The sequence below is a fragment of the Eucalyptus grandis genome, chromosome 9 (assembly GCF_016545825.1).
Source record: "Eucalyptus grandis isolate ANBG69807.140 chromosome 9, ASM1654582v1, whole genome shotgun sequence".
Lineage (NCBI taxonomy): Eukaryota > Viridiplantae > Streptophyta > Magnoliopsida > Myrtales > Myrtaceae > Eucalyptus > Eucalyptus grandis.
This window is the reverse complement of record NC_052620.1, coordinates 8299144-8318639: the sequence shown is the minus strand read 5'-3', so window position 1 is coordinate 8318639 and position 19496 is coordinate 8299144. Positions and strand designations below refer to the sequence as shown.

At 37.5% G+C, this 19496-nt stretch overlaps 2 protein-coding genes across 5 annotated transcripts; one reads left to right on the top strand and one right to left on the bottom strand.

The window, feature by feature from the left end:
- Positions 1-4367: 4367 nt before the first annotated feature.
- On the top strand, positions 4368-10227 carry LOC104418238 (photosynthetic NDH subunit of lumenal location 4, chloroplastic). Of its 3 annotated transcripts, none has more exons than XM_039301542.1 (6): positions 4368-4865; positions 5933-6025; positions 7147-7207; positions 7311-7379; positions 7791-7925; positions 10033-10227. In XM_039301542.1, the coding sequence occupies exons 1-5, from the start codon at positions 4455-4457 to the stop codon at positions 7868-7870; spliced, it is 714 nt and encodes a 237-aa protein (XP_039157476.1). In that variant the 5' UTR covers positions 4368-4454; the 3' UTR covers positions 7871-7925; positions 10033-10227. The 3 variants fall into 3 exon arrangements, with proteins under 3 accessions (XP_039157476.1, XP_039157475.1, XP_010027814.2); XM_039301541.1 differs by lacking the exon at positions 10033-10227 and adding an exon at positions 8099-9275; XM_010029512.3 differs by lacking the exon at positions 10033-10227 and adding an exon at positions 9301-9718 and having other exon boundaries at positions 4369-4865.
- A 550-nt stretch (positions 10228-10777) lies between these two features.
- LOC104418236 (heavy metal-associated isoprenylated plant protein 23) lies at positions 10778-12360 on the bottom strand. 2 transcript variants are annotated; one of them, XM_039301407.1, is made up of 3 exons: positions 12144-12360; positions 11802-12048; positions 10778-11520 (listed from the first exon to the last, which is right to left on the bottom strand). In XM_039301407.1, exons 2-3 carry the CDS (start codon positions 11956-11958, stop codon positions 11219-11221), a joined length of 459 nt encoding a protein of 152 aa, XP_039157341.1. In that variant the 5' UTR covers positions 11959-12048; positions 12144-12360; the 3' UTR covers positions 10778-11218. The 2 variants fall into 2 exon arrangements, with proteins under 2 accessions (XP_039157341.1, XP_010027813.2); XM_010029511.3 differs by having other exon boundaries at positions 11802-12359.
- Between the last annotated feature and the right edge of the window lie 7136 nt (positions 12361-19496).

Here is a 19496-nt window from a genome sequence, read left to right as displayed (position 1 = left end):
GTCTCCAACATTATCATTTAAGGAGAATCATTTGTTTATATCACCAGTGGCATCTCCACCACCTCTTATTGATGGATCTTTTTCAATATCCCCCAAATAGAAAATTACTATGCAACCTCGACACTTTGGACGTCATGTTCGCCCCCCACATGGACCAAGGATTTGGTTTATCTTGCATTGGATTCCCCAAGTACATATTTTCCAGTATCCTCATATGTCTCATTTATTTGACTATCACCAGAACACATGTTGTATTATTTGTATATTCGAGGAAGAGGAACTGCTTTCTTATATAGAAGTAGTGTGATCGACACTGGCAACATGTTGCAAAGGTTGAGTTAAATGCCCTTATGCAAAATCATACTTGCGACATTGTTCTATTACCCCCACATTGTAAACTCATTGGATGCAAATGAGTATACAAGATCAAATACAAAGCAGATGGCTCTATTGAACATTACAAGGCTCACTCAGTTGCTAAGCAATTTTATGCAACTGAAAGGTTTTGATTATTACAAGACCTTTTTTCCAATCACCAATGAGACAACTGTTCGTTCTTTTTTATCCATTGCTACTTTTCACAATTGACAACTGCATCAAATGAATGTCCAAAATGCTTTTCTACATGGGATCTAGATGAAGAAATCTATGTGAAACTTTCACAGGACTTGCCAAGACAGGGGGATTCTTTAGTATGTTGTCTCCGTAAATCCCTATATGGACTTAAGTAGGATTCTCAATAATGGTATGCCAAATTTACTAATGCACTCATAGGTGCAAGCTTCTAGCACTTCAAACATGATTATGCTCTATTTACTTGGACTAGAGGTACATAATCAAATTATTTATTAATATATGCTAATGATATACTTATCTTGAGAAATGATGAATTTTCCATTGAGAAATTCAAAAAATATATGCACTCTACTTTTCACAAAAAGGATTAGGATCTCCCAACTATTTTCTTGGCATTGAGATGGCTTGATCCGACAAAGGAATCTATCTCGGCCAACAAAAATTTGTTTTGGAGATTATCTCATAAGCAAAATTGTTAGGGTGTAAGCTAATTGTTATACCAATTGAGTAAAATGTTAAGTTAACGACACATAAATATGATGTGAGTTCATCATCTAATGAAGACTCATTGCTTAAACATCCGTTAGGTTCGTTGCAAAACTAATATACCTCACTATGACAAGACCTAATATATGTCATGCAATGCAGATACTCGGTCAATTCATACATATCCCAAAGCAGTCTGATATGAATCGAGCACTAAAGGTCATAAAGTACTTGAAAGGATGTACAGGAAAGGATGTACAGGACTTGGTACACTTTTATCTCGAGACCTACTTCTTTTTCTTTGATTTGTTATTTTTATTTATTTTTTTGTGTGTAATACAACTTTGCAATATGAAGATGACAACTTATTATTCAATGACTATAAGATATATTACTGGTTTTTGCATCAAACTAGGGAGGTCATTGATTTGATGGAAGATAAAGAAACAATCAACTGTCTCATTGTCAGCTAAATCATAATATCAAGTCATGGCCAAAACTATTTATGGAATAGTTTGGAAACGAAATTTACTCCCGAAACTTAGAGTACAAGCTGATGAATCAAAAAGGCTATTTTGTGACAAGCAGCAAATCCAGTCTTTCATGAACAACAAAGCATATAGAGGTTTATTGTCATTTTATTCAAAAAAAAATTCCAAAAAGGTATACTTGTAACGAGAGGAAGTGGAACTGTGGAACAGCCTACAGACATTTTTACCAACCATTGTGTCAGAGACAACATACGTATCTACTAAGCAAGCTAGACTTCTTTGGTACGTACAAGCCGCTAGCTGGAGGGGGAGTATTGGAGAAATGAAGGGAATTGTTTATGATATGGATTGCAATTATAGACTAACTGATTTAATAGAATAAGAAAACGTAATCTTGTATTTTTTTTCCCTATTTTCATATTTTTTTCTTTTTTTCACTATAAATGACTGATTTAATAGAATAAGAAAACGTAATCTTGTATTTTTTTCCCTATTTTCATATTTTTCTTTTTTTCACTATAAATGGGCTTATGTACATGCATACAAATCATAATAATACAATACAATTCCTCTGATTTCTTCATTTTCAGTCACTAAATCATGATTATTGTGATTCTAACCTTGATTACGATTAAATTTTAAGATGTACCCCAATTGGAAAATTTCCTTTATGAGTTGTGCACAAAAGCCGAGGTTTAAATCTTGTAAACTAAAGATCGGACCCCGATTATCATTATGTCCTATTTTTTAACGTGGCAAATATTTGATTGTTTGGGTTCATCTATTATATGTTATTAATTCAAGAAACTTTCCTATTTTCAAAAATACCAAAAAATTTGCGTTGCATTTAAGATAGATTACATTCCTAATTTTCAATTGCATATCTGGGAATCATGTAGTTGATTAGAAAATTGCCTAATTTAGAATAGGATTTAATATAAATTATTTACTAATTTAAATTAGGTAATCACATGTCTTAGGTAATTTCCTATTCTAGTTTAAAAGAAATTCATGAAAATAACATGAATAAATCATATAGAATTAGTTGAATCATTGCTAAGTCGTAAGTGCCATGTCATCATCATTGCTACATCATCGTTGCCATGTCATCTTTGCCACATCATTGTTGCCATGTCATCACATTCTCATGTCGTCATAATGTTTGTATCATCAATTACACATCATCATGGTATCCACATCACAATTTTCATGTCATTGCATGTCATGTTAGGTTAATTCATAGTTTCTTTACTTGTCATTATAATTAGGTTGCATATAAATTACCAAAAAAAATTGTCATCAATTCAAATTAGAATTGGCATAGACATAATTTAGATTAAAAATTGCATCCATTAGAAAAACCCAAAAAAGAACTAAATGCTGTTGAATTTAGAAATCATGTTTAGGCCATGCATGCATTTTTCAATTAACATCGTGCAAATATTGGGAAATTAATCATAGTGAAGATATGCTTTGCTTAATACATTGAGGTTTGCCGTATTTCTAGCAATTTATTTATTGTTTTGATCTATTTAGTGTTCTATTGTTTTTGTGAACCCGCATGATCATTATTTACATGTTAGTGTTTAGACCTATAATTGACTCAATTTATTTGTTTGAGGAAGAAGAGAGAAAACCCAAGAGAAAATCTCAAACAAAATCCCAAGAAGCTCCCAAGATCGAAAGGACAATGCACAAGAGTTCCGAGGTCAGCAAGAAATCAAGAGAAAGCTCGACCTCGGAACTCTCGTGCATTGTCCTTAAAAAGTGTGATTGGACCTGAGTAAGTCCTTAAAAGACTCACGGAGGAAATAGGTGAAGAAATTGTCCTGATGTGAGAGACCCCACGCTATCCTCATATTCCCTCTCTGTCGGGAAGACAAAGATAAATAGGGAATTAGGAGGCCTCACGGTGGTAAAGGTAGACACCACGTCAAGACTTCAGTTCTGACTACTAGTGGGTAGGCAGGCAGGTATAGTAACCTCACGCGCCTGGAATGAGTAAGGGTGGGTTAAATGCCCACTATTGGGTTGACACGCCTTATGGCACTGTCATCAACCACAGGTTGACTCAATTCTCCCCATTGAGGACAGTGTGCTTTAATTGAACAAAAGAAAAGGAAGAAAATGGTAGCTTGTCAATAGTTACACTTAATTATGACACTTGCAAAACATAATATATAAGGAACGCTTTCAATTTTAAGCACCAATTATACACTTCACTAGAATAATAAATGCACTAAAAATCGTATTAGTTAGTCACTTATAAGTACATTTTAAACAAAATCCAGGGAACTAAACATAAAACAAACATATCTTTTAGGTTGACGTAATCTCAATTCAGCCCGCACATTTATCTTGTTTTTTATCCAACTTAAAACTCTTCTACAAATAGTTGAACGATCACAGTCTCTCAATTTTAAAAGGGCGAATTTCGTATTCAAATCACATTATTCCCTACTTTATAAATTTATTGGAATTTAATCAAGTCGAGGTTTGGATATTCATAATTATCAAAAAATAATTAAAAAATTTCACAACTTAAAAAGGTGCCTAAACTAAATAGATGAACCAATTCTAGTACCCACCATTTTCACATAACAATTTAGCTTTGAATAAGATTTTCGATTTCCATACCCTAAAAGAATGTAAAGTAAAATTCTAAGAGTGAAAATTAAAATAAGAGTAAATATGATTAATCCAATATATATATATATATATATATATATATATATATATATATATATATTATCCAAAATTCCAAAGGTCCCACTTGCCATTTGGCAAAAAGCCCCAACAAAAACCATACAAACTCCTCCCCAATCTTCAGATAGCATCATCATCATCTTCTTCTTCAACGCTTCTTCTCCTTCTTCGCAGCCCAACCAAGAGCGAGCAACAATGGCGCTCTCCACTTTGACGCTCACCACTCCAAAACCTCACAACCCTTTGCATGCCCTCAGTCCCAAGCCCTCCCCCCTTTCCAAGCCTCCCCCGTCTTCTTCTCCTTCTCCTCCTCCCTCCTTTCCTCCTCGCTTCTCTCGTTCTTGCTCCTCGCTTGCCACCAACGCGAGGATGCGCGCGAGCTCGAGCTCCGCGGCGGGGAAGGCGCTCGCGCTGAACGTGGGAGTTGGGTTTTTGGCGGCGTCCGTTCTGGTTATGAGCCCGCTGGATGCCGACGCCACCCGGGTCGAGTACTACGCCACCGTTGGCGAGCCCACGTGCGAGCTCAGCTTCGCGAGCTCGGGGCTTGGCTTCTGCGACGTCGTGGTCGGTTCGGGCGTGGAGGTCCCTCGTGGCGAGCTTGTCAATGTGAGTGAACTGAATTGACTCTGTTGTCTCTGTTAGGCTTGGTTTGTATCTGCATTACAGTTGAAAGGTCAAATATGTTCTATCTTTTCGAGAAGCCGTTGCGTAATTTGTTGATATTGGATGGAATTATCGCAATATCGAGATTAGAATGTACTTGCTTCTCTTTGAGTAGTGTAATTGTCTGCAAGATGGATGCCATTTTGGGTTCTTTTACGACTCTCTTCCCACCTGTTAGTGAGATTGGGATGAGAATGGAAAACAGAATTCATAATTTAGAGAGAGAGAGAGAGAGAGAGAGAGAGAGAGAGGTGAATTAAGCCATTCTTTCATTTGGTGTATAATTACTTCCAATTACCGCAGAATCTTTCCAGCTTATGGGTTGAAAAGCAGTTGACCCCTCGGCGCGCATGGCTAGTCTTTGTGCCCATTTCTTATGTATATCCATAGACTTCTGTGGAGATGTGAAAGGCATATTGACACGAGAAAAGAAAGCGTTAGTTGCAAGTAAGTTATGTTATGAGCTCAAAAGTTACCAGCTTTGGGAAATAGGTCTTCACAGGATTCCACAACAGACTACTTTATGATAGGCGTGATACAGGACACACCAAGTGTTTGTATCCCAAACACCAATTGTAACGTAATATGTAGGTCTTATGTTTTTCTTGTACCTCAGTTAGAAGGTTTTGTGTTTTAGGACGATAGTTGTGCTCTATAAAGATACAGAATACGATCAATGAAGAATGCTGGACCTTCAAGGGCATGCCAATGGTGATGGGACAATCTCTTGAATTTTTTTCTGTTCATGGTTCATACTATGGGGATAAGGCCAACTTTGAGTGATTCTGATCTGCCAAACCCTTTGTAAAAATCCAGGCAGTGTGTGTAATCTCAAAATCATGATCAGCATTATTTATGTAAACAATCTTCCGTCGATTTAACATAATCTGAAAGGACTCAGTTTCTTAGTTTACAAGTTGTTATGTTTCCTTTTATTGCCTTGAGGCAGATAAGAAGTTACTCTATGCCCAAGGTATTCCTCCATAATGCCATCTTTGTTTATTGTGCAGGTTCACTACACTGCACGATTTGCAGATGGCAGAGTCTTTGATAGCAGCTACAAACGTGCTAGGTATCTTACTATGCGTGTTGGTGTTGGAAAGGTATGAGATTTTTCTTCTTATTTGTTGAGCTTCTTTTAGGTTTAGATCACTGGTCATCAATAGGTTGATGAAGTGACTGCTTAGTTGGTTTAAGTTCAAGGCGAAGTTCTTTAGCAATGCTCACTTGACAACAAAAATTTTCATTGTGCTGTTCTCTTACCATCAATCCGTTGCTGCATCTTCTTACTGTTATTGAGCAGGTTGTCCTCTACATGATAACATAATTCAAACTCAGAGGGTTGCTTGAGCAACTTCATAAATGGTGTACTGTGCTTTACATGTAATGAATACAAGGTGGTTGGAGATGTGAAGTCACAGCCTGCAGGAGAAAAGAAATTTTTCTGGACATATAATCTATAATGTCCAAGATTGACTGCCGGTTAGATAATAAGGACACATTCCAATGCAATATCTTCAAATGCCATCTCAAGCTCCAGAAGTCTAATTATTTTTCTTTTCTTTGCAATTCATGCTTCTCTTGTACATGGATTCTGGTGTCACATTGATGACAAATCCAAACCCACTCTCCCTCTTTGGAGCATCTTGTTGCTTCAGTTTGATAAAATCTTCTTCCTTCATACAGTTGAAAAGATTCCTTCGTAGATGGTGCAAAAAGATATTGTTCCTGTCCACTTTATGAATTATCCAAGGCATCCTCAGATATCTTTACATCAATTCCTGAGCGTGGCAAGTCGATGCACAAATTTCTATAATTAGATGGTATATTTTAACATGTCCAATATTTCTTGATGATATGCACTTGCCTCTTGAAAACCAAAGTTTGTCTTGTTAATTTGAACTTGCAAAGAGAGCAAAAGTATATATTTTCTTTTAAGCAATCAACCACTAGTGCTGGAACTTGTTTGCCAAATTATGTGGTCATATCTTTTGATGTAAGTGATAATGTTATGATTCATTACTAGGACGAACATGGGCAGGGGGGATAGGGACAAGAGAAGCACAAAAATTATGTCTTTGTTTCTGGGCTAGCCTTCTGTGCCTGATTGTAGTTGGTCTTTAACAGAAAAAATGCCTCGGAAATTTTAGAGTAGTGATGTTGTGTGCCTTGAGAAAAATAGCAAGTCAGATAAGAAGCTCTGTGTTCTGCTTTGGATGCCCAGGTAATTAGAGGACTTGACCAGGGGATACTAGGAGGTGCTGGGGTGCCACCAATGCAAGTCGGTAAGATATTGAAGGCAATATATAATCTTCTTCAAATTCTGTACTCTTTTTTTTTTTTTTTTTTTGGTTTATACAAAAATATAACCCTGCCAAATTTCTGTAGGTGGTAAACGTAAGCTTCAGATTCCTCCACAGTTGGCATATGGGCCAGAACCTGCAGGATGCTTTTCAGGTGACTTTGCAAATACTTACAGATTAAGCATTACATCATTTAGTTACACAAACGCTTAAAGCTATTTTCCTTCAAGAAGCGAAAGTCAGCTTATGTGGTCAAAGAAGAGTATTATTGGACAAGGAGTTGTTTTAGTATTGTTTGCATCTTCTCTGTTTTGATATATTCTTTCTGTTTGAGGGAACCCCATGCCTCTATGTTTTTCTCATGAAAACAGCATTACGGGCCATTGTATGTTAACACCTTGTACAACTAGCTTTCGGCTAGTATATTCTTTTCTAAAACAAATGCTTGTGTCAAAATCAAAATACCTCTCTTTAGGTGTCTTATACTTGAGTATATGCCCAAAAAACCCATGCATTGGTATAAACTCATCCAACTGGAAGCTCAAAGTGTGAATTTTTTGGATAGGTGACTGCAATATACCTGCCAATGCGACTCTCGTCTATGACATAAATTTGGTGGGTATCTACTCGGGAAATGCAAAGTGAGGTCTAAGTCCCCTGCATTATAAAGTAAATCTGAGGACGTTGAAGGTGTGTTGAGGTCAGTAATCCTTTTCTTCTTGCTATGAAGTCCCTCCCACTAAATGAAACCCCCAATGCTATCGTTGAAGGAACCTTGAGATTTAATATATTTGGATTATTAGTACAACTTATAGCTTTTCCTATGTAGTCATCAAGAGCCAAAATTTAAGGACATCAACTTAGCCATTTCAGGAATCGTACCATTTGTGAGATATGGCTAGTCGAGGTCTATGCAACAAACAATGCTGGGGTGGAAGAGCTAGGCAATAGTTCGAACAACTGTATTCTAACTTGCATTTAAGGCTAGCAATGCCAGACACGACCCATTTGCACGACACATGGTGATATACCAATTACAAAGGGAACAACCGATCATGACATGACCCAACATGCTTAACTTTATATGTTAACGTGAAATAATGCTTTCGCATCGTATTTCAATTATTAAGTACATGGAATCAAAATTAAGATGTTTTAGGCCGACGCAAATTGCAAACACAATTATGACATGCCAAACCAAATTGTCAGCTGTACTTGCACTCGAGGGGTATCTCATTTATTAGAAATCTTCTTCTTGCCAGGCAATTAGCCTTTTGTCGGCTAATTGTCTGTTGATTGTTAACTAAAGCTCAGTTCAAATCAAATGATCAAAGTAAGTGAAGTGTTCGAGTTTTCATTTGTACTGGAAACTATTTTTCTTTTCCGGTTTCCTGATCCTAAAAGCGTGCTTGGTCTAATTGTTTTTTATATGTCAAAATTTCTGCTTTTTCATATTTTAGGACAAGAAAATTCTGAAAGAAATAGAAGCTTCTTTTCATTTTAGTTGGAAGACGAAAAAAAGCTGCAATTGTGGGTTTTAGTTCTACAAGACTGTTCTTAATTTAAAAACCAAAAGACAGAAAAGAGCTGCTAATCGGTTTATTTTTTCCATCTGCTTGCAATGGCCTTTCCTGTTTAAAAGTAATTATTGAAAACATTGACATTTAACGAATTCAATGGCATGGTGACATGAAAAGCCCCACGAGTGATCTTCGGTGATGTGGAGGAGATCTTTGTATGGAGTCATACATGACGTATTTAGGATTTGATGCTGAGTTCATTCTCCACAAAGACTCTGGATTCACTGGAGGGCTCTAGCCCATGAATGAACGTGAGAGGATGAGGTGGTTTTATTGGCCCCCCATTTAATGTCATTGGTCATAAGTCCTGAATATCCATCAAGCTACTTCCCTTGAATTTCTAAAGCTATTGCCTGACTGGATGACTGATTTGTTAAATCTTTTATAATAAAGATATTATTTTTCAAAGGCCTTTGGGAAAGAAATAGCATGTTGCACATTATTATTTTGCCCACCATTTTGACATCGCTTGCTTGCTTGCTTGCTTGTGATTAGGTTTCATTTTGGAAGTAAAGAACAAATCTGTCCCATGATGATGAGAAATGTGAACGAGACAATTTGTTTCACATGAACATAGAGCCTATGTCTCTAACCTAACCTGTCGCTTCTGCCCAGAAGAGAAATATGAAGATCCCTGCTAATATGTTTCTGGGCTGGCTTGGAGCCACTGACCTCCATCTCTTCACTGCCTTGAATGGGGCAATTGTCATACCGATTGATACTTTAGTATGCGGTACATCTATTCACATGTAGAGCAACTTGAGCTTTGTAGCGAAACAGCTTCTGCACTCCGGATGTATTGATACATAAGTGTTAAGATGAAAGCTTCATGTTAAATTGATATATTTCCATGGTGACAGTTGACCTGATCTCTGCTAGCTTGAGTGGCAGGGTTTGAGGTGGTATTAAGCATTCACTCAGCCACAGTGCATTTGTATAGTATGCGCCTGCCTATGCACACAGATGCAACTTACGTAGATTTTTGTCATTTTCAGCTCCTTCAAAAAGATTTTGACCCGTTGGGGACAAATCAGAGATTGTGGCGAGAACTTTGGCAAGTACGAGCATCGTCTAGGTTTAAAACTAATAGCCGGGAGTCTTTTTGGATGTTAAGTGCTTTTAAAAGTTCTGATTTGTACCATTTTGTCAAAAGGGGGTTTGAGACTTAAGAGAGTGGATCTTGAGATTTACTGGACAACTTCTTATGAATCTCTGCTGTCTTCACAGTGACTTTACGCTTTCTTTGGCTCCAACAAAGGGTCCTCAAAAGAGAGAAAGCTGAAGGGCAAAAGAAAGTTGATTGATTCTTGTGTTTGGTTTGGTGGGACATGAAGAATGTGCCCTTTTTCTGCTTTTCCTCTAGCTCCCATTTGGAACCAAATGAGTTTGAAATAATTCGAACCATTCCAATCTTCCATATTATCCTGCTTTGGGAATTTAATTTATAACGTCTGCCTTGTCGCTTTCAGGCGCATTTAAGACTTGATAAGAGTTAACGCTTTCAGGCGCATTACAAATGTCTTAAAACAATGATGCTTTCAGGCGCATTTGAGACTTGATAATAGTTAAGTACAAAAGTCTTAAAACAATGATCCAATTGAATATCTGGCCTTTTGATTATTGTGAATGTCGGAATGTCGAATCCATCGGTAGTAATCTATTTAAATCTCTTTCTTTTTGGTAAGTCTATTTAAATTTATTCAAATAATCGAGTGAGGACTCCAGGTGATTATTTCTCGAGTCTCTTTCTACGGAAGAACCAGTACTTGGCGCTGCAAAACGTAAGCCAGATCTGGTTGATTTTGTGATTTGGGTCAGAACTAAACACAGCAACCTACTCAGGATCACCATATTGCATCCAGCTTGCTCTATGCCTATAATGTCCAGGTCCAGCTGGGGGACGAAATCAAAGTCATCTCAATCATGAACTTGGAAACGTAACATCACATCATGCAATAAACGACAACAGGGAAAAAAGAAAAACACAAGCAAAGCTTACATTGCATAGACTATTCATCGCCACATTACATGACCCAAAAGAGCAATAGATCCATACAATACGTATATGACAACATGGGCATTGACAAAGTAGAGGAGAAGAAAGTTACAAAACTCAGCTAGCCTACAAAAGGGCACAACACTGACTAAACACTCTAGATTCTGAAAGTTGCCAATAACAAAGATGCATACACAACAATAATTTTGACCCTAATCAACCCAATATTCCTCCCACTTTACCAAAATCTCAGTACCCCGCTATACACCAACCCGAAATTCAAATTCGGAGCTGTACGCTCCTCCTCCTCCTCACATGATTGACCGCGAACCAAACCGCGAGAACCGTTGCTCTTACTATTGCTTCGAGTTCGACAACCTTGCAAAACATGTACATAACAAACTCGGGTCCCGAGTCCTACATGATGGAGCAAGCATTGGGGTTGTCGTCGCTGAAGAGGGTCATGTAAGGGTCCTCGTGCCGGGTCACGATGGCACTGGTGGCGGTTGGCTCGACCTTCCTCACGTGGCCGGGAGGTGCCTTCTTGTCGTAGGACTGGGCGATGTACGGCTGGTGAGCCACCACACTGTAGGGTATGTAGGGCCATATCTCCGCCTTCTTCCCCGTCGACTTGGCCCTCTTCAGCACCTTATTCTGGTCGACGTACCCGTTCACCGTCACCTTCTGCTGCTTCCTGTTTATCTCCACCGTCTTCACTCCTGCAATCACCATCGAACACCCCCCCTTGAGTGGACAATTTATATGTCAAACAAATCATGTTCTTGAAAAACCTTTGCTCTCACTTTGGTCAGTTTCGTTTTTTAATGGCTTTTGGGATGCAAAAATTCAGTTCAGTTGAAGAAGGAAAAATGCTAGGAACAGAGAGACTCTCCTAAAGTTTGAACTAATGGGAAATTCAGTCACTAAATGTGAATCTGTCTTTTCATGTTCTCTTTTCAACCAAACGTTCAAGAAGGACAGATATTAATCTGAAACTCACCGTCTAAAGAAGAGAGGGCCTTCCTGACCTTGAGCTCACAGCCATCACAGTCCATCCTCACCTTCAGCTCCACCGTCTGCAACTGCTTCCTCCTCTTGTGCTTGTGCCCACTGCTCATCAAGTCAGACAAGTACTCCAAAGTCCCTGCAACACCCATCTCTCTCTCTCTCTCTCTCTCTCTCTCTCTGTGTGCTGAAGCTGAAAGCCTCGTACAAAAGAGAAGTTCAGGCGAAGATGTTGATGGGTTCTGTGGATCAAAGTGGGGTGGGGATTTCAAGAAAACCCTACGAGAGAAATCACAAAGATTAAACAAACTTCCCTCCGAAAAAATGCTTTTCTTGCCTTGCAACAAAACCAAGAAAGACTGCTTCAAAGGCTGTGCTCTCCTCTCCTCTTTGTTTATCTGCGAGTATGAGGAAGTTCCTTAGGACCGAGGACACGCTTATATAGTCGCTTCGATGGAGCAAAGCATTCTGGAGTCGGGACCCACGAACAGGAGGGAACAGACGAATTATGGGACCTCGATATCTGCTGGTCGCATCAGACAATGCTGTCTTAAAATATCCATCAGCTCATCAAACGATACTCTTGACGAGATTTGATTTATACTAACTTTTTGTGTTAAGAAAGATGGGGCATTGCTTAGGGAGGAAAGCTTTGCACCCGGTAATGCGTCCTTCGGAGGCAAGCAAGAATATTTGAAACGTGCCGTTGGACCTTCTTGGATGGTGCCCTTGCATCATATTCATGTGCTACTTACCTTTTTCTCTTTTTTTTCCTACTTAGATCCATTTTGGTATGGTCGTGGCTGAACGATTAGCGTGTTGCATTAACCTAAAAGGTCGGCGAATAAATTTTCTAAAAGTTACCGTGAGATATTTGTCAAATACTTTACAAAAGCCATGGTATCTACTGGGAAACTGTTAAAATTATTATGATGAAATTCACCAAATAGTCTCGTACTTTCTCTATCGTACATGTCCAGCACTCATCATGATTGAGTCAATCTCAATGGATTGATTTCATAGATAAGGAATGTTGAATGAGTTGGATGTATTCATAAGAACGTAAAAAAATTACTAGAAACTCTAAACCATGTAAGTTGTAATATCAAGGCTCCAAATTCCTTTTCGTACCTAAAAAAGCTCTCAAACTCGTACCGGTATAATAAATATACTCTCTATCATAGTTCTGTCGAAGTTGGCCGTTAAACCTACATAGTGGCACATGCAAACAATCTTCCTTTTTGAATTCAATGTTGTTTTAGTGAAGCCAAAACAATGTCATTTCTGTATGGAAAAGACCCACCTCATTTGTTGAATCTATGAGATATTTTGTGTCGTGCAAAAAATCTAACATGGGTGAAAATGATTAAGAGAACCGATGTCATTTTGACTTTACAAAAGGCACGCCAACTAGTTTGCCTACTATTGGATTCACGTAAGTTGCCACTAGGATTAAGAGAATTGTGATGGAGGATGCTATTGTTATATTGATATAAGTTTAGGAATTTTTGCAATTGAAAAAAAATTGAGTCTTAGTGTCATAACGAGCATAACTTGAGATTTTTTGTGCTACTTTCTTTTATGAAAACGTCTGCACTGAATTGGAGAATGCAATTAATTTTTCATTTTTCCTCCCCCATTCTTATCCCTTCAAGTCAAAAGGAGGAAAGCTAGACAACAGGGAGATTAGGTTCCTAGAGGAACGTTCATGGAAAGGGACTGGCTCCCCAACAATCTGCTTAATAATGGAGCGCCCTCCTCCTGATGAACACACTAATTTATTCCACTTTACAATAAAGGACCGAAAGCGACCTGAGCTTGAAAAGTCCCCCCAAAGGCAAAGAGCAAGCGGGATGCACGCCACGTGGATCCGATCGACAGCGGAGATTGCTCGAGGAGCCGAGTTGGAGCAGGTGGCGCCCCTCCGATGGGCGGGGCCGTCCGTCTTTTGTTCCGACCAAGTCGGTGGGTCGCTCCATGGGAAGCTGATGGCGCCACCAAGCAAACGTCCTCAGAGTCAGAGACCAAAATATATTTATGCCAAATTCATGAAATTTAGCTTACACCATGCGTAATCTAAGCATGGCCACAAGCACGTAGATTCGACTATCAAGAAACCCAAGAAACCCATGAACTGCGTTCGGAATTTTAGGCCTTTATAGATAACCTCAATTCAGAATGATTTACATGTAATTTGTGTGATTTGATCAGACGACATCAAAAGTTTCTAAGCTGGAAACGCTGGACCCATCAACCTTGGAGGCCAATCCTGCAATTCCGTGATCGAATGATTTGAGTTGTTAGAAAACGGGACGAGAAGAATATGGAGGCATGTGGAAGAACAGGAGAACGGAGAAGTAGAGTTTGATAACAAATCGACTTCCGTGAAAAGCCTCATGGATCGCATCGTAATAACTTCAATTTCTCCTAATTACGACTCGATCGATCATTGCAAATTTGTAAAAAGTTCACAAGGGCCCTTTTTTATGGAAGTGGTAGGGGAAAATCCTAGGTTTGAAAATCTCCTATTCGGCGTGGACCGGTTAGGTATAAATCATTCCTTTTTTGCAGGGTAAGAACACTACATAAAATAAAGGAGCTTGAATCCTTCCATTCTTGTTATTAAATTGCTTTAAGGTTCAACATTCGCGTCCATCAACTTTCTTGGTGGGAATTTGCCAAACGAAAACAGCTGGAATATTATATCTTGCCAACGTCTCCTAGGTTTTGAAATTTTGAAGCTTCCTAGGCTCCTCCTATAAATTTCTATATATATGCTCTCCTGTTCTTTTCAAGTGTGCATTAGCTTGCATATGGGCCCTTCCATAATGTTATTATATTCATATAGAGCAAGCATCACACACTTTCGGTATATGTTGAATCGTTTCATCCCAATTATCTGAATATACGAGCCTAGCGTGAGATTCACGATATCCAATGGTTGAAATGAAGTAGACTCATATGCTTCAGGTGCATATAAGAATTTTTCTATCCTTACGTGCTCTAGCAAAAAGCAAAATTTGACCATTAAAAGAACGAAAGAGGATAGCCCAAACCTATTACTTAATAAGCGAAAGAGGAACTTGGAGTATCAACTTGTGATCTTATCTAGTTGAAATCACATTACATAAAATAGTAATTAGATGTTGAATGTGAAGTCATTCTTTAGCAAAAGATCAAGCTCTTGCTTGTAAGTTTAAAGAAACCAAATTTAATTATGTGGGTGATTATTGGAGTTTTGGGTTTGTCGTCTGCTGAATCTTGGGCATCCCTCTTCACGTCCAATAATATACTTTTTTTCATTATATGGACAAGAAAAATATATGGATGTGTAATTGTCACGTAGCTGTCGTTGCATGGTTGATCCTCACCACCAAGAATATTATTTTGGTTATGAATTAAATAATTACCCACCGAACCCACCACTCCATCCAATAAGCTGTTCCATTTTCATCATGAAAATAAAAAAATATTGCACGTTTATTATTTAAAATTAAATCACGTCCTTGATTTAACTTGACACATATAGAAACTGTTTAACAACTGTGAGGCCCTCTCCAAAGATAGTACCCTAGAAAAGGACATGATATATGTGCTTCCACCACACAATCCGTAGTACAATAATCTATATTGTAGTCAATAAAAATTACACAAGCCTTCCCCATTTTTCCCTTTAGTTTATGTAATTCCCCATTTATATTTTACTGTTTAGTTTCAAGATTCTACACTTTGCACCCTGAAAGCTAAAAAAAGGTATGCATTTTACACGTTCTATACGTATAGTATGTGTGTGTACATATAATATATATATATGACTTTTCCATACTTTTGAGGTGTAAATTGCATGTTGCAAAAGAGGGGAAATTCAGAAATAAGAGAAAGCTGAGGTACTTCTAATTCAAATTAGTTTATCCAAAAGGGAAAATGCTAGGCACAGTTATGCAAGGCTTCTCTTTTTATTGAGAAGATATTTTTGTGTATCAGATGCATCACGCAAGTATAACACGTAGAGAAATAAATTAATAATAAATAAAAAAATTTAAAATTTAAAACTACAGTTATTCAAGATGGATATGCCACAAAGAATGTAATTAATTCGTTATGTATTATATCAACTGTATAATTAATCGACGCATAAAATACTTTTTTCCCCTTTTTATAGAACAAACCCATGGGCGAGATCAGTCGGAGGGATATCTTCTTAATGTGATTGATGTAAAAAGTGCAGAGGAGAGGCGACCTATAAGCTTCACCTTTCACCTGCTACGACAGTGAATTCATTGCTCCTCTCTTTTGTACTTTTACTCAGACGAGGAAAATATCAGACATTGAATGAGATTTTGCAGATCCTCAGCAACCAAAAATGGAATTCTAAAGTTAATTTATGCAATCAGGCAACACCCAGCTTATGCAGTGACCATTTAATTCCTATTTTCGCCTTTTTCCATTAATATTATATTATTATCTTCTTATCAGTATAATTTGATATTATCTCTCAAACAACAATAATGATCACAAAAACGTTGGGATTGAATTTAGTCGTGTTTGTGCCAACCTAGCTGTTGAGTAAGCGGGTTGATTTAGCTCATTTACATGTACACATTCAAGCATCTTCAATTGAATATGTTAAGAAGTTAATTGCATCACCGTACATGTTATTATACTATCTAAACCGATTTCTATGTACTGATAATATGGAAAAAAATCATTTATTACATGTACTGAACATGTTGTGTGGTATATATATATTCAGTAAAGTTATCGTACGTTTAAATTTCATTTTTCATAACACAACAAATAATGTGTCGTGTTCGAATTAAAATGATGACAAAGGAATTGTTAACCTGTGGAACCCACCATACTTCCATCAATGAAAGACTGACAACAAAGGAATTGTCAAATCTCTTTTCAAGATAGTTCAATATTCAACGGTTAAGATTTGTCAAGTTGTTGATTTTTTTTTCCCAATAAATAGTAAATAACGTGCTGCATATGGCAAATTGCCATATACATACAAAAGCTATATCAGCTTTATTTGATGGTATCTTTACTCCTAATCTATCATTGGAAAAGATCAATTTGAGTTCAGGCAGAATCACTTTGGCAGTCCTAAAATTCAGTGAACCTGCACCAAGTACAGCGCATGGGATTGTGAGTAAAATTGGGAAGATGCAAAACCTTTCCAGCTGGAGCAAGCTGATGTATCTTATTTCTCTGAGCTTAAGATAAAGGCTGATTTATGGCAGCAAAATTCAGCATTCAAAAAGTGACTTTGAAAGGCTTCACAAAAGGCAAGGAAAGTACACAACTTTTCTACTAATAATTTATACTCATTATTATTTATTCTTACTACTATCTCTACGTAAGCCCAGTCGAAATATCATAATGTATAAATCTTGCAATACCAAAAATCAAGGGACATATCCCTTTTCTTTACCATTTCTTTGGGATTGTCCACATATAGCAGGATGGAGTTGTCTAATTGCAACTCAATTGTCGTAATTGGAATAAGTGTACTTGAAATCCTAAAATTTATTATAAAAATACAATTAAGTCATAAAATTTTCAAAAATACAATTAAGTCCTAAAACTTATCAGCATTTATCATTAGCTAAATAAAATGGAACTAATGGAAGAATTTGATTGCATCAACTTGACAAATATTAAGATTAGATTATTCTTTTTGAAAGTTTTAAAATTTAATTATATTTTCGTGACAAATTTAAGAACTTACACTTTTAAACATTTTTTGGATTCAACTATACTTCCGTAATAAGTTTTTAGTACTCGACTATACTTCCGTAATAAGTTTTTAGTATTTTCAATGCACTTATTTCATTATGATTTACAAAGTTCGATTCTATGCTATCTTGTTCGAAACCCTCACCGCATCAGCCAATATGATATACGATTTAGGGCTTGTAGCAGATTTACAAAATATTCAAGACTTATATCTCCAAATCAAATAAATAAAAAATCCAAATGTCAAGACAATCTATAGAAAACAAAAATCAGAAAAGGCATACAAGAGAAAAAAAGCTGTGAGTCTATGCCGTCTCTCCCTATGGGTACAAAAAGAATGCAGTTCTAACCATGCTTTATCTTTTGCCCATAGAGAACAAGGATAGAATGGGAAATAAAGTGATAGAGAGAGTCTGATGCATGCCACCCTTTTAACAAATCATCTTCCTTCATTGGTCATGTTGCTTATCTAATATTTCATTTTCCCAAAAAAGAATACCCGAAAGGGCTATATTTTTCATTTTTTCACGAAATTTCCTCCGATCATACTTTTGATTGATAGATTAACAATTTATGGGTTATGTACATTATCTACGTGTAAACTTGATTAAATATAAAATTAGTGATGTTCAGATTTATAACTTTTCGTTTAAAAGACTGATTTTCTTCTATCAGGAATTGGGAAAGAAAAAACATGATGAGAGCTATCAATCTAACAAGATGTGATAACTCCGAGTAGACCAATTCGAAATCGGACATTCTCCACCAATAACCCCATTCTCACGCGATGTGGCGGTCTGGAAGTTCAATGCTTCCTTTGTTAGGACGGGCAACCAAATTTCAACACCTTACTTTCAAAAATCATCAATAAAGAGCTCAAATCCAAGTCACAGCATACTTACATAGACCTACTTTCATTCGAAAGTTCAAGTCCATGAATTGCAATTGCTCGATACATAAACTATTTCATATCATATCAATTCTCTATCGTATAATTCTTTCGCCTAACGTCCTAACAAGTGCACCTCAACATTATTACCCTCATTGGGTCTTGTCGAATTTCCGATTTAAGAATTTTAGATCGACAAAGGGAAAAAGGTAAGTGAAGAGCGTGAAGATGGGTGCCTTTGGCAACTTCTACAGCTGCTTTCCACCAACAAAGAGAGCACAAAACAATGTTCTCCTCCCACTGCAACTTTGTTTCTACTTCAATACGTGCAACGCCCAAAAGCAAAACCACGAGGGAAGATCCATATTCCCCACGATACTTTCTAGTGCGCGTTGCTCTTTTGTGCTTGGAGGCTTGTGTGTCTTGTACAACAGGCGAAAAAGCTTTAGGACGATGGCGCAGATTTCTTTTAATGTTGGGTCGGCGCCCTTTCTTCAATCATGCAGTGCACTTCCCTCTCTGCGACCCAATAATTGCTCACCTTATTGTAGCATTATAGCATACACTTTGACGCATGCATACGAAGTGGGAAAGTAACACGTATGATTGCATAATGTAAGTGGATTGACAAAAAATGAAGCCTGAAACTAGGACGCGAATAGTGGCAAACCGACCCGGCACAATACGAAAGCGATTTTTCGTAAAGTTTGTCCTGACCCGTGATTCAAACATCATTGTATATTAATTAAGATGCCCATCGTTCCGAATTGTACTTGTATATCTGATTATCAATAATTACAGGGAAAAGGCACAAAGGACTTCTGGTCCCGAGGGACGACGCAAATCACCGAGATCCACCATTCCAAAAGGACTTTCGTGTTCTCTTTGAGGGCACATTTTGAAGACAGGACGAGGCAACAGAGCAGTGCTAGACAGTGTAGAAACTGAACTCCTAGGTTCAACATCAACTTATTGTCCATGTTTCTTGTATCCTTGCCTCCTTGGATACATTGACATAGGCATGTGGACGTTGGAGCTTTTGGGAACTAGGTTGATGGG

Coding starts and splice junctions, on each gene's coding strand:
- LOC104418238 (XM_039301542.1), top strand. CDS start 4,455: ATGGCGCTCTCCACTTTGACGCTCACCACTCCAAAACCTCACAACCCT. Junction 6,026..7,146: donor TGCGTGTTGGTGTTGGAAAG/GTATGAGATTTT, acceptor TTGGATGCCCAG/GTAATTAGAGGACTTGACCA. Junction 7,380..7,790: donor ACCTGCAGGATGCTTTTCAG/GTGACTTTGCAA, acceptor TTTTTTGGATAG/GTGACTGCAATATACCTGCC.
- LOC104418236 (XM_039301407.1), bottom strand. CDS start 11,958: ATGGGTGTTGCAGGGACTTTGGAGTACTTGTCTGACTTGATGAGCAGT. Junction 11,521..11,801: donor GGCCCTCTCTTCTTTAGACG/GTGAGTTTCAGA, acceptor TGGTGATTGCAG/GAGTGAAGACGGTGGAGATA.